At 36.8% G+C, this 15,155-nt stretch overlaps 1 protein-coding gene across 1 annotated transcript in view; it reads left to right on the top strand.

Annotated features, from left to right (window-relative positions):
* LOC110452258 (PCI domain-containing protein 2-like) overlaps positions 1-13,980 on the top strand; it is a 21,299-nt gene extending 7,319 nt beyond the window's left edge. The window contains exons 4-15 of the mRNA XM_021500664.1: positions 975-1,040; positions 1,820-1,916; positions 2,891-2,994; positions 4,221-4,296; positions 4,993-5,087; positions 6,329-6,375; positions 7,468-7,568; positions 9,210-9,283; positions 10,222-10,347; positions 11,473-11,539; positions 12,113-12,169; positions 12,452-13,980. Coding sequence (XP_021356339.1) covers positions 975-1,040; positions 1,820-1,916; positions 2,891-2,994; positions 4,221-4,296; positions 4,993-5,087; positions 6,329-6,375; positions 7,468-7,568; positions 9,210-9,283; positions 10,222-10,347; positions 11,473-11,539; positions 12,113-12,169; positions 12,452-12,544 — 1,003 coding nt within the window. The 3' untranslated portion in view covers positions 12,545-13,980. The remainder of the gene's footprint in view (positions 1-974; positions 1,041-1,819; positions 1,917-2,890; positions 2,995-4,220; positions 4,297-4,992; positions 5,088-6,328; positions 6,376-7,467; positions 7,569-9,209; positions 9,284-10,221; positions 10,348-11,472; positions 11,540-12,112; positions 12,170-12,451) is intronic.
* The last annotated feature ends 1,175 nt before the right edge of the window (positions 13,981-15,155 follow it).

The raw sequence follows: 15,155 nt of genomic DNA, 5'->3' as shown, positions 1-15,155 counted from the left end.
ATATAGTTTATATAGGGAAATAACACTTTTCGGTATATATTTTATCCATTTTCAGCAGAAAATTGCTCAAACTTAGTCAGAATCATCTTGGGTAAATGAGAGTTTTACTTTGTAAAATTAGGATTCCTGCCCCATCCCCAGGGGCTAGGGCGGGGCCCCAAAGGGAACATTTACCAATATTTTCAAATTCTTATCCATTGATGACATGACAAGTATTGTATTTCACTTAGTTTACATGCTGATTTCCACATCACATCTAAACAATAAAATAAAGCTACCAGTATCTATGATATAACTCAGGTGACCGCTAAGGCCCTTGGGCCTCTTGTTTACGAAGTTATGGCCTTTGTTGAAAAATCCCGAAACTTTTTGTCAGGACCAACTCCCAGTAAGGTTTTGGATTTATTTCGACAAATCTGTCCAGATGTTATAATTACCACCTGGAGACGTGCATCCAGGTTTTATATTTTCATTCTGTCCCTATATTTCCAAAGTTATGGCCCCTTGTTGAATTATCCTTGTCTGGACAACTCCTCCAAAACTTTGGGGCCAATTTCAACAAACCTTTTCAGATATGATAACCATCACCTAATATTTTTTAACCATGTCTGTCTGTATCCAGTATGTTTGTCTTTCAATGCAGAAACAGAAATACATTTAGACAGTGAAATATCTTACTGTAGTGACACATTGTATACCACTGGTCATGAAAAAGAATTCTTGAATTGTTTTTCTTCACTTTCTTTTTTACTTGCCAGGTAATTGTGTATTCCTGTTTAGTCACATTTAGGTAGCATACATCCTTAAGGTCCATGTCAAAGTAAAGTGGCATACTGCCTGAATGATTATTTTTAGTATCTCTTTGATGGTGAATTAAAACACTACAAAACTACATGAATGATGTTTATTTTATGTCTCTTTGATGATGTATAATGATATATTCATTTGAACTTTTTTTTTCGTTTTTTTGTCAGGTGTTGCTGGGCTGTATCCAATCATGATTTCATTGAAGCCTATGGTTGCCAGTCCGTGGTGGTACAATATCCTTTACACCCCACAGTAACGCCTTATCAAGTCATTATTTCTAGGGCTAAAGGGGCACACATTTGACACAGTTTCGTTTAATTCATTTTTCTAGAGCTGCAGATGCATGGATACACACATTTAACAGTGTCAAGTCCAACATTTTCTAGGGCTCATCATGTTCATCAATGTTGATGATACTGACGGTTCCTTTAACATTAATGGAGATGATATTGCCAAGGACGATAGATCTTTACATTTCACGTTTATTCATTCCCGTTGGAAAAGTAATTTTCATGCTTTCATACTAGATTTTTTTACCTGTTTTTAAAAGTTGAATGGCATAAGTACTAAAAAAACAAATCATTTCGTTTTGGTTTGTTTGTGTTTTCATCCTATAAACAGCTATATTCATTTAAGGACGTGCCAGGTTTTAGTGGCGGAGGAAAGCTGGAGTTTCCGGAGAAAAAACACTGATCAACGGCCAGTACTTGGCAACTGCCCCACGTTAGCCTCAAACCCACGACCCAATGGTGGAGGGCTAGTGGTAGAAGAATTTTGAGACCACTTGGCCACTGCGGCCCCTAAAAAAAACAAATCTATGTAATATATATATTATGAGACTGAATCATATATGATGAATTTCCTTTTAATAGTTTTGCCTTTACCAAAGTCATTTAATTTCATAACACTGATTATATATCAAATTTCTTAATTGAAAATAAGGTTTGTGACCTGAGTGAAGGCACTTTTTACTTGTCACATGTCCAAAGAAGCGTTTCCTTAATTCTCTCACAGCGTTCGTCAAACTGTTTCAAACTGTGAAAGAGGAGAACTGGCCGCTTTCTATCATGTTTTCCGTCTGTCTTGACCTCAGGCTGTTTGCCAACAGTGTAAGTTGGATAAAAGGTTGAACAACAATGATAAATAGTTTGTTTTTAACCTGAAGCTGTCTTCCGTATTATGACTCTTTGTTTAATCATTGCAGGAGGAAAGTGATATAACTTCACTCATTTGTTTGTTGTCCATCAAACTGACTTAAATAAATGTACTGCACCTTAAACAGGAATTTTGGTTGTCCCCACTAAAATGTCTGAGGGGACTATATATTTGCAATCTGTTCGTCTGTATGAAAGTCATATTGTCTGGGACGCGTGCCTTAAACAGGAATTTTGGTAGTCCACACTAAAATGTCTGAGGGGACTATATATTTGCAATCTGTTCATCTGTATGCAAGTCATATTGTCTGGAACGTGTATCTTAAACAGGAATCTTGGTAGTCCCAACTAAACTGTCTAAGGGGACTATATTTTGCAGTCTGTTCGTCTGTATATATGCAAGTCATATTGTCTGGGACGTGTACCTCAAACAATAATTTTGGCAGTCCCAACTAAACTGTCTAAGGGGACTATATTTTGCAGTCTGTTCGTCTGTATATATGCAAGTCATATTGTCTGCGACGTGTACCTCAAACAATAATTTTGGTAGTCCCAACTAAACTGTCTAAGGGGACTATATTTTGCAGTCTGTTCGTCTGTATATCTGCAAGTCATATTGTCTGGGACAAGTACCTCAAACAATAATTTTTGTAGCCCAAACTAAACTGTCTAAGGGGATTATATTTTGCAGTCTGTTCGTCTGAATATATGCAAGTCATATTGTCTGGGACATATACCTCAAGCAATAATTTTTGTAGTCCCAACTAAACTGTCTAAGGGGACTATATATTTGAAATCTGTTCATCGTATACAAGGCACATCGTCTGGGACGTGTCTCATATACTGTGTCACATACATCGTTACTGAAATCCACATGTTCTATGATATCACTGTTATCAATAAGGACCTGGTTATGATATTTAAATCAGGCAGACCTTCAAGCATCAAAGAAAGGGAAAGGGAAGCCTGGCGAGAGATTGGAGAAGTCGGCCGAGCTGTTAATGTCATGCTTCAGGGTGTGCGCCAGTGATAAGTAAGTGAAATGTTATATACCTGCGTACGTACATACTGTATTGTATTTAGACGACACACATTTTCCCCTGCATCCCCATTGGTTGGGTCATATACACATGGAGCTTGGTATGATGTGATATTGACTAGCTGGCTCTTACTGTTTTAGAAACAGCGTGTCAATATTCATTATAGGATGTCATTTCAATTGTGACGTCACATTTATATCTGCCAAACGCACTACTTTCCTCCGTACAGTTTTCATATGTTCCGTCTTTTTTATTGATTAAAATGTTATTTACCACCTTATGCAACAGTTAAAGATTTAATTTTGGTGAATATTTAGTGATATGGACCTGTCAGAGAACGTTACAATGACTGAGACAACCTTAACTTCATCTTATAGCCACATATTCACCTTAAAAAGTCCTTAATTGATAAATATATTATACACCTACACACAACCAACTCCCCTTTATAGTCCTGTCCGTCTGGCTCTCTCTAAATAAATAAAATAAAATCCCCGATTGTTTTTGGATATTTTATTTAAAACTGAACTAGAACAAAATCCAGTAGTATTTTTTTTTCAATTAGAATGATCGTCTTTTGCAGGGTTAATGTGAAACAAAGAATTTAAGGGAGAGAGTCCCAACACTTTTCTACATATATACAAACACTGAATAGTTATTTTCCTGTTGAATTTATATTCTTTCCTCTATATTCATCTATATAATAAACATTTCAGGTTTTTGCAAGCACCTCAAATATTGAAATATTTGTTTTTCCCATTTGCCGAAAAGTTGTAAAAAGATAAATATTGTCACTTGTAGTGCAGTGGATAAGCTGCCTGTTTTTATAAGAGGTTCTAGGTTCAAACCCCTGTAGCTGTGTTGTCTCTTATAAACAGAAATAATAATGATTATATTTCTGTGACATATATAACTCTTTGCTATAGTGGAAAGCGATGCCAAATTAGAAAAATTGTCATTGAATTTGAGCTCTTATTTGTTGGAGATACAAAACAGAGTGTTTAGACACCCATACTCGTTACCAAGCAAGGACAAATAAAATGTCGGCATTTCCATAGAAACGATAGTCAGAAGAGATGGGGAAGATCTCAAAACCAGAAAAAAAGAAAAGAAAAATAATCTAATCTCAATTGAAAGCTTTTTAACTTGCACAGCTGTCAGCTTTAAGCTGATGAGGTTGTTTGTCACTAATACTTGTGTATTTCCGTTTGTATTACAGCCGAGCTTCAGTGGAGGATACAAAGAAATGGGGCATGCTTAATCTAGTCAACCAGTTATTTAAGATATATTTCAAGGTTTGTTATTGATGTTTCCTTCAGATGAACAAATTCTGGTTAAAAGATTCATTGACGATACCATACTTCATTTAAAAAAAAAACTAAAAAAAACATGTGAGATAATGGTTAATATCAAATATGATTATGGCTTGATTATGTCAATTCGATATTAATGAATAAGACAAAAAAAGTATTGCAGGTGGAATTGAACCCGCTGCATCATGGACCTAGTGGTGTATATACGTTTACCAACAGCTGGTATTCTCCTTAGAAGGCCAGAAAGTTTGGCTATCTTGGTCGTAGCCATATTTCCCAAGATATAAAAATCACCACATTGGACATTGGCTTCAGGTCATGTTGTTATCAACTATGAACACTTTTATTAGGAGATATGTATTTTTAGTATCAACCATGTACCGGTTCATTAAAGAGATTTGTATTTTTAGTTTCAAGTATGTACAGGTTCATTAAAGAGATTTGTATTTTCGGTATCTGAACAATTTCAAAGGGGTAAGTTGACTTAATAGACCCTTTTCTTAAATTATAGATTTGTCACAAAATATGAAAAATGTATGTTCAAGGAAATATTAATAGAGATAAAGATAAGAGAGATAGCGATGAAAGAATTCCTATTATAATAAAAGCACTATATTTATCACCCTCTGTATCAAATGTTATTGACGTAAATAACGTTGCTTTCATTATTGTTTGTAGATAAACAAGCTCCACTTGTGTAAGCCGTTGGTGCGGGCCATAGACAGCTTGCCCATCAAGGACAGGTTCCCCCTCTCTCAACAGGTCACCTACAGGTATTTATTGCTGAAAGGAGGAAAGGAGGAAATTAAATTGCTCAAAGAAACACCCAGTTTGTCCATTTAAAGTGGACCTGGGCCGTCTGTACAGTAGTAATTATCATATATCACATATCCTTATCTTAACCACTTACTACAAACCCCTTATTGCCTTCTGGTAACTGCTGGCCTGGCCATCTGAATCATGTAATCCTGATGAAGTATACAACTACAGAATCCCTGATGTTGAGCCTCCACTACTTTTAAAATTGCTTATAGTAACTTTAATGGTCAATCGAGGCCAGTTATCTATCGTTACTGCAAATATAGGTGGCAGTAGGGGCAAAGCCGGTCCCACTATCGGAACCTCTCTATATGCATCCTCGATATCCAGGAGTAATGTGCACTTTCGCTCTCTAAACCTCTCAAATATGTCATAGCAAAATTGAAGGCTCAGTGTGCCCCACCTTTTGGTTTGGACGAGACAAAAAGACTAGTTCAATCTTTTGATGTGCATCAAAAGAAACTCGCGGTTACATAACGATAAAATTTGACAGGCTTTGAAGTCGGCGTCTCTCCTTTGTAATCTTCAAATGACAGGTATCAGCCTTAGCGAATGGTCATATTTTTTTACCGGAGACCAATCAAACATCTTTCTTCGTGCCTTCAATTTTGCTATGACATATTCCAGGGGTGTAGAGAGCGAAAGTGAGCGTAACCCCTGGATATCGAGGATGCGCTATATGTAGCCTCATGTTTATCCAGCCATCACTGAATAAGCCTCACCATTGTGAATTACTGAACCGTGACCATCATGTTAACAAAGCCTGTATAATGCTGTCAACCTGTTATGAACCTGGCTGTCACAATAGAGGAGGACAATTTACCGGAAACCAACTTGGACCAGGTCGATCATCACACCATCTATCAGTATAAAGTGTTGCAGGGTTTAATTGTACATAGCATTAAGGTCGTCTTCTAGCTTCGAGCTAGAGGGAAATTCCCTTTAGCTCAGTGGTAGAGGGTCCGACAAGGACCCTGGAGATCGAGGGTTCGATCCCCGGTGGAAGCACGCTATTCTCTTTCCTGTTACACAAGTAAGAAAACTGGCCTCGATTCGCCATTGATGGAGCAAGAACATTCTGGTATCCCCCTATAAGGGCCTTAGATTCCTCTGCCGGGTCAATGTTAAAGGTTATAATATTGATGATGACAATTTGTTCATGCTGTGATACAATGCTGTTAATCCTATTTTGTAGATACTATGTCGGAAGGAAGGCTATGTTTGATAGTGATTTTAAAAGTGGTAAGTCCTTCGAGTATATAGAGTACACACTGTGATGAATTTGCAATATATTTTATATTTATAGCCATGTTCTTTCAAAATTAACCACAATTATCAAAAGGACATGACTGTGTTCATGTATAGTTTAACACAATATATTCAATGATCTTTTATGCTGGAAAAAATATCAAAGACGATAAATTTTGTGAAAATGTGTCAGAAAATAAAACTATTGTCATAAGGGCTCCATTCTTCAGAGTCAGATTGGATTATGAATATTTTTAACACACCAAGAAATGCCAAATATATAAAAATTAAGTAAAATGCATGTACCATGCATTTAAAAAAAAATTAGATTTGTCTTATGATAATGGCTATACTTGTAAAAAAGAAATTTTATCCATGGTTGGGTTTCCTGCTTACATCAATAACAATTATCACCGTACTTTATGAATGGTTACCCTAGAGTCCTAAGGTGGAGCGGCCGCGTTGGTTAAGGGGTCTGACATCATGCCACTACTAGCCCTCCACCACTGGGCCGTGGATTCGAGGACCTACGTGGGCAGTCGTCAGGTACTGGCCGATGTCAGTGATTTTACTCCAGGAACTTCAGCTTTCTTCCACCACCACCACCTGGCATGTCCTTAAATGACCATAGCTGTTAATAGGACACAAACAAACCTAAGGTGGACTAGGTGTTTCACTGAAAGTCATGGGTATCATAGTTGATGATGTGAAGATTTGTGAACTTTGTGACGTTTGTAAAGAAACTCCTTTGAGCATTTATATAAATGATATATGAAGTTCTATACCTCTCCTTCTCGTTGTGTATTGGTGATACTGGATTGCTTGATGCAAAATTTCCAAAATGGGTGTGAAACGGGTTTTGCGGGCTGATACGGGTTTTGGGGTGTGATCTGGCAGGGGCTGATACGGCTTTTGGGGTGTGATACAGCTTTTGGGGTGTGATACGGCGAGGGCTGATATGGGTCAGAGCAATTGTGTTGTATCGCATATACAAAAAAAAACCAAATCAAGTGCTCAAAGCCTTTCGTTATTTAGTGTTCAATGTATGACAATTTCTTCTGTTCAATACATATTTGTCTATTGTAGCTGACGAGTTCCTCTCCTATGCCTTTGAGCGCTGCCATCGAGCCAGTAAGAAGAACAAGAGGATGACCTTGATTTATCTGCTACCTGTCAAGATGTTGTTGGTACGCTATCAGTTTTATATAATAAAACAAAGGAAAAAGAATACCATCAACACAGTTTGTATGGGATACCAGGGGCCAGCTGTTTGTTAATATGTAATATTTTCGGGTATAAATCCTGGCGGACCTGCAAATGTTTATTGAGGCCTTGCAAGGCTTCATCAAGACTCGCCTGAAAGCAGCATCAGATTACTAGGTCTGACCTGATTTCGTGAACGACCAACTCTGGTCCAACTGGTTCAACCGTTTGGATCGCAATAAATGAAAGCGGCCTTGATTTATCTACCTCACTGGTTTTGTTATGTTGTCAGAGGTTACCGTGTAGCTAGCCTAGTTTGAGCTGGTATTTATATACTTTAATTTAATATAACGCATTCACCCCTGAAATTTCATAATGACCTACATGTATCCCAACTTTTGAATTGTAAGAGGTCAATTGTGTCTTCAGGGGTGAATGAGTTAAGGTAGTTTTGGGTAGCAAAGGGAGGTAACTCATACACTCTGTCCAGTTTGGGTTGGATGCAAACAAAATGTATTCCCTGTAGACTATAAATATGTCCAGCAAGAACTAAGCGCAATTGCTTGAATTTCAATTCATCAATTTCATACTTTTAAAGTAAATGCCTTATTGATAATATAAATCTTATGCCATTTTAAAATCTCAGACTAGACTTGAAACCAGATGTCCCAGAGCAGCTGATTTAGTTTACAGAACTAAAACAGTGGCAGAAATGGAAATCAAGATATCTGTGTACCACAAGTCAAAATATGTTAGTGGTTTGTGTGATTCTGACGGCTATTTTCCTGTCACTATATAGAGTAAACCACATCTCATGGAGCTCTACCAAGTATTCACAGCTGATGTCTTCAGAATTTCGATACACAGTCACACGTCGCTGTTACTTCTACAGAATTTAGGAACAGATATGAAGCATTGTTACCTCTAGACCTCTAGTATTGAGACCTACATCAATTCTCCCTGTACAGACCATCTACAGGTGACCCTGGCTGTTGCTAGGATATGGAAGCATTATGTAAAAATAATATCTTGATTCAGAAAATAACCATATTAAATGCAAGTTTACAGTGAGCATAGGGCATTCCACTTCAAATTGTTGGATGTCTCTTCATAGTACTTAAAATTACCTATGCATTAGCATGTTTATTGAAATACTGTTGTGTTAACTGAAAACGATTCCTGTTTATAATTTTATATGTAATGCTTCGAGGTTGCTAAGACTAAATTATAACTGGTCCATGGGTTCTGTCCCCATGCCGGGACATACCAAAGCCCTTATAAATGGTAGTTATTATTCCCTGCTTAGCGTTCAGCATTTAGGTTTATGACAACAACTGGTTCACCCGTTGGCAGTATAATGTGAACGGGCAAAATGCTGTGCTGGGTGCCTTCATCATGGTATATCAGTGAGATAGCACTATAATGTTGGCATCAGCCCCGCACTATAACAAGGAGGCAAATACTCCAACATACCATGTCTCTGGTACACACACAAACACATGCAGTCATACACAACACACACAGAGTCACACCCTTAAATGACCTTAGATGTTGATAGGACATTAAACAAAATAAAACCAAAGCAAACCCTTAATTTAATTTACTGCATCGTTTTTGTCTTTCAGGGCCACATGCCGAAGCAGTCCCTGCTGCAGAAGTATGATCTGATGCAATTTTATGATGTAGCTAAGGCTGTTAGGTAAGTAACAGGAATCTCAGCACAGAAACAGAGGTGGAATGTTTCCACCAACTTCACAAATTTAATATAAAGAATTTCACTTTACTATGTTAAAATTTAAATTCGCTTAAGTTGTGCCAGAGCAGAGAACATGAAATTTTCATCACCATGAATTACAAACTCCCATCAATCTGAGGTCTTCACTTTATAGTAATTCCCATGTCTGTGTAACATTAAATACATATTATATACAGAAATAATTATCCCCCGCTTTCACTGAAATGGGGGATATTAATTTGGGGTTGTCCGTCTCTGTCTGTCATGCTTTGTTTCCGTGCAATAACTACAACAAATGTTAACCGATTTCCTTCAATCTTGGTACCAGGGTTAAATGCCTTAAGGGTTCGTCCAAGTTGGATGACCACTTTCAGCGGATTTTATTTGGCAGAGTTATGGCCCCTTGAATAACGAAAAACGTCATTATCTGCCGTTTCCGTGCAATAACAAAAACAAATGTTAACCGATTTTCTTCAATCTTGGTACCAGGGTTAAATGCCTTAAGGTCTCAACCAAGTTAGATGACCACTTTCAGCGGATTTTATTTGGTGGAGTTATGGCCCCTTGAATAGCGAAAAATTCAAGCTATACATTATGTTTCAACAGCACGATGCTCACATGTTTAAACCTAACCTCAATAATGTTTACCTACAATATGTTATTGCAGAGTCATAATCCCTTCTCTCTGTCTCCTCATTCCTTTTTACTGATATAAAACTAAATATTTTGTCAAAACACGACAAATTTCAAGCTCGTTATTTGGAAAGCACACAAAATGATTGAACGATTTTGTAGTTCAGAATTTTAATGGAAAATTCATGACTTAGATTTGACAGATGATTTTTTTTTTTTTTTTTCTAAATTAGGTTCTTGTTGATTGTAATTTTCAATGCATGTTTCAGTTCGGGGAATCTCTTGCTTCTGAATGAGGCACTAGAGAAGAACGAAGCTTTCTTTATCAAGTGTGGCATTTATCTCATCCTGGAGAAGCTGAAAATCATCACATACAGGAATCTCTTCAAGAAAATGTGAGTGAGAAGGTTAATATATGTCCACAAGAAGAGAATCCAGAATTCCACTGATAATTTTAATGACTTCGGATACTTCATAAAATAGTTGGGTTTTTGTTCCTCCATTAATTGTTTTGTGTTTCTTGCCTTTAGATGATCATTTTATCACTACGAATGATTGAAGTTTTAAGATATTTTTTCATGAAAGATCCTACTTTGACACCCGGTGCAGAATTTGTGTTATTTGTATATTATTTATGCCTGCCACGAAAGTGCAAGGCATACAAATTCTGTGTTTAGATCAGTTATGGACTAAGTACATCAGCTATGGTCATGCAACTTCACATGCTTACGGAGCGTTATGTGGGCGGATCGGTCGAGTGGTTTACACTTCAGCCTTCCACGCAGGCGCCCAGGGTTCGATTCTCAAAGTCGTCGCACACATGGAATACCAGAGAAAGTGTTTTTCTCCTGCCCACACAACTCCAACAACCCAGATGGAGCAAAAATGGTCTGGGGTATATGTTGCGGTGTCTGTGCTGTAGCATTCAAGTGAGGTGGCACTATAAAAGATGCCGTTGGAAGCACGGTCCCACTACAAACAGAACACAATACATCTCCAGCACAGACACAGGCATACACACATAGGGAGATATTAGCCAGGTGGCATAGGACTAGTATTTAGCGCCTGATAAGGCAGTTACTGCGAATTCCTCAAAAGTTGTATAAAATTGTACTTAGTTATGTATATGTTCACTGTATAAATTTTATATCTATGTACTGTAAAGTGCTTTAGGGTGGCTTATGTTAGCTAGATAGGGTACTATATCAAATGTTGTTGTTGTTGTTGTTGTTTATGACAACAGCCTTTTGCATGTTTTAGTAACCTTGACCTTGGCTTCTTTGACCTCAGTTAAGATTTTGCATTTACTTCAATAAATAACTAAAGTACTGCAGTTAGGATCACACTACTTCACATGCTTAGGCACTTGTAGTTATGAAGCATGAAGTGTCATTGTTTTTGAAATCTTGACCTTTGACATTGAACTCTGTGACCTTGCTGTAGACCTCAAGTGTAGGAACAGGTCGTCCATGTCTAATAGACATATTAATTTTCTAGTGTCACTTTAATTTGGATTTTAGTTACCTGCTCCTAAATACTCACCAGATACCAATAAAGGCCTTCACAGCTGTTCTCAGGATGATGGAGGTATGTATGAAACGGTCTTGTACCTGCAGGGGCCACAATGAAGCTCTAGGTCAATTGAATTCATAGCTGAAACTTACTGAAAGATAGTACATTATAATTTCAAAGTGCCTTAACATCAGACTTCTGCTTACTTTCTTCAGATTTTGAGAATAAAAACCCAAAGTGTATAATTGTTTGATTCACATAGATTTACATACTGTATGACACGAAATATTTGTGGGTATTTTCCTTCGTGGTTTGAATCTGTTTAGATCGTGGTTCAAACTTTCGTGGATATCCTATATTAACAAACAGTAGACACGTGTATCATTCAAATTCGTTGTAGTTGTTTTCATGGTTCAATAACAACCGAGAAAACCACGAATATTTATACACAACGAACATTTCATGTTAAAAAGTAGTTAAAGTACAGGATGTAGATGTAAATTTAGCCATTTTGTAGATTACCGATATTTTATTGAAATAACAACAGATACATTGGAATTGTGGATTGCAGATGATTTGAAATCAAATAAGATGTAAAAATGTTTACAATAATCGAACGATAAAATACTTATAAATGTATCATTACAGGTTTCAGATATTGATGATGACGAGACCTCATGTATCATCGCCAACTTAATATATGAGGTAGGTGTCTTTTTTTTCCAAAGCACAGCATTAAACAGAACAGTTATCAGGACTTACTGTAAAACTTGACAATTAACTGAAATTTGCTTATGTACCAAAACCTGTGATATAGCTACAGTGTCGAAACTGGACAAACAAGATAAAAAAAAAATCTGCAACTGTATTTTTTTTCCTTTTTTTTTTTCTAAGGAAATTTGTCTGTGAATTATCAAATTTTTATAATGCTTATAAATTTTGCATCTTAAAAAATCTGTAAATATTATTTCTGGTATTTTGTTTCAGAACAAGATAAAGGGCTACATTTCCCATCAACATCAGAAACTCGTGGTCAGCAAACAAAATGCATTCCCTGTTCTAGCTTCAGTGTTGTCTTAACTCATTAACCCCTAAAGACACATTTGACCTCCTCCTATTCAAAGGTTACAATAGTTCATTATGAAATTTCAGGGGTGAATGAGTTAATTAAGTTGGTAACACAACCAATTAAAGGAATCTCTACAAGCAGGAAAAAAAAAAAAAATAGCTGTAGAAGTTAAGAGGGCCTTTAAAAAGATATATTTTAAACATCCTTCCTGTAGGGAAGCTATTTTGTTCTTCACTGAAGTGATGTTTTAACAGGAAGTTTCCTGTTTAGTAGAACAGAACTTGACAGGTGCTAGTGTCATTGGTTACCTTGCATCACTTTATTGCTCAACGTAATGGCGGGAGATATAGAAACGGTGTGTCCGTCCATGCACCTGGTTAAGAAAAATTGTTCTTAACTATATCTTGCCTACTACAAGTGCTATATTGATTATGCTTGCATCAATTGTGTATCTTGTTGCTCTACTGAATGCAGATTGTGAATGCTGATTTTGACCTACATTTTATGATTCATTGACTTGGTTAAGAAGAATTGCTTTTATCTTCATGTAAGGTTAAGAAGAATTGCTCTTATCTATATCATGCCTACTACAAGTGCTATGTTGATTATACTTGCATCAATTGTGTATCTAGGGTTGCTCTACAGAATGCATATTGCCGATGCTGATTTTGACCAATATTTTACGCTTCACATTTTTAATGACTATACTATTGCACTGCGAGCGGGAGTTATAGATGACAGCGTTTTCTTGTTAGCTTTGCTATTGTGGTAGTCTGACACTGCAAGATTTTGTTCCATCTGAGCCAGCATCATCAACGACTACAACAGCACTTGTTAACACTATGACTGCATAGACTTATGGCATTGAACTTTAAACAGTTTGTTTGATCCCACAGTGTCTACTGAAATGGATTTTAGGTGTTATCTTTTGTATTTTGACCCAAAATCTCATAAAAAATTGATGGAAAATGTGCTGAGTTGTTAAATTTACATGTAAATGTGCCGAGTTTGTGAACGAAGAGAAAATTGTATACAGTGTATTGAAAGTAATGAAAAATTGTTAAGTGTATGAACATTATTGAAAAATTGTGTACAGTGCATAAGAGGTAATGGTATTGGAATAAAGAGGTGTGCGAGAAGATTGTATGCAATGTGTTAGAAGTAATGAACAGTTGTTTACAGTGTATGAACATTAATGAACAGTTGTTTACAGTGTATGAACATTAATGAACAGTTGTTTACAGTGTATGAACATTAATGAACAGTTGTTTACATTGTATTGTAAGTAATTGTTTGAAATGTAAAGGAGAGTATGCTGTTAATGTATATTTGTTATGAGAGGCATGTTTGGTGGAAATATTCTATTATGAATGACACAGATTCTTAATTTTGAATATGTATACAATTTGAAAAAGATGCAGTCAATAAAATATTAATTTGAAAAATATTTCTCTTGGTGATTTCTTTTGTAATTCTTATTAAGGGAAAATGTGATATACTGTATGAAATTTGAAAAAAGGCTTTTAAATAATCGTGATCATGTGAAGCCCACATTTCATTCATCTTTGAAATTCCAGGGGCGATGCTTGGAAAAAATGGCCAATCGTTAGGCTGATACCTGTCTTTTGAAGATTATGTAGAGAGGAGCCGCACCCGACTCCGATGCCAGGCAATCTTTTCATGTTTACGTGTGGTTCTTAGGTGTGCGAGGGTCATTCAATACATTTTGTCGCCACACAGTTCCCCTGCAAACGGACAATGACATAGTTAAGCGCTTTGGCCGACTGCTGCAAAAGTATTTAAAGAACAATGCACAATTCATCCGGCGTCATCCGACAAGAATTGAACCTGTTATCCATTGTTGAATGGTATGCACTCGTGACCAGTGGCTTCTTTTCAAAGCTATAATGAACATTGAGACTAACACTGAAATACGGTCCGAATTCCGCCAAAACAGCATCTTCGCTAGCCAATGGTCACGATCCGGTGATACATGCAGATTTGTGAAGCATTAAAGGCACCTCTGCCGTCACATTCAGGACTGCTGTTAGGTGGGTGAACAAATGCAAAAACGGTAGAGTTGACATTTAAGAGAACTCGCGGCCAGGCAGGCCAGTTTATTAACATCGAAGAGGAACATTGCTGCTGGAAGGCAGTACACATCACATTCTGACAAAATGCTTGAAATTAAAGAAACTTTCTTTCCGATGAATCACCCATTTGCTGACTTCTGAACAAAAAGCCAAAAGTTTAAAATGTGCTAAAAGATATATTGAATAGGTACGGTAACTGCGACACAAGAAAGCTATTCGAGTTACTTACAGGATCTGGATGTATACTGTACTTTGAACACCAGAGGGGAATTTATGACTGAAGCAATGTTTTTCGAGAAATCAAGAAAGGTCAGTGAATTCAATAAGTACAAAAAAACGTTTCAAGAAAGAACATGTGATTCAGATATCGTGCAAGGAAGGGAAAACTATTACCGTTTTACAGAGACAAAGTACTGAAGCTGTCAAAATGTTCTCCGTGAAAAGGCGTCAAAGTAAACGATTGAATGGCATCCAGCTAATTCACCACAATGCCTCATCCCAAAAGCAATCTTGTACAAGAAGCAAGAGG

This window comes from Mizuhopecten yessoensis, unplaced genomic scaffold (assembly GCF_002113885.1).
Source record: "Mizuhopecten yessoensis strain PY_sf001 unplaced genomic scaffold, ASM211388v2 scaffold6505, whole genome shotgun sequence".
NCBI classification, from domain to species: Eukaryota; Metazoa; Mollusca; class Bivalvia; order Pectinida; family Pectinidae; genus Mizuhopecten; species Mizuhopecten yessoensis.
This window is presented reverse-complemented; position numbering and strand designations above follow the sequence as displayed.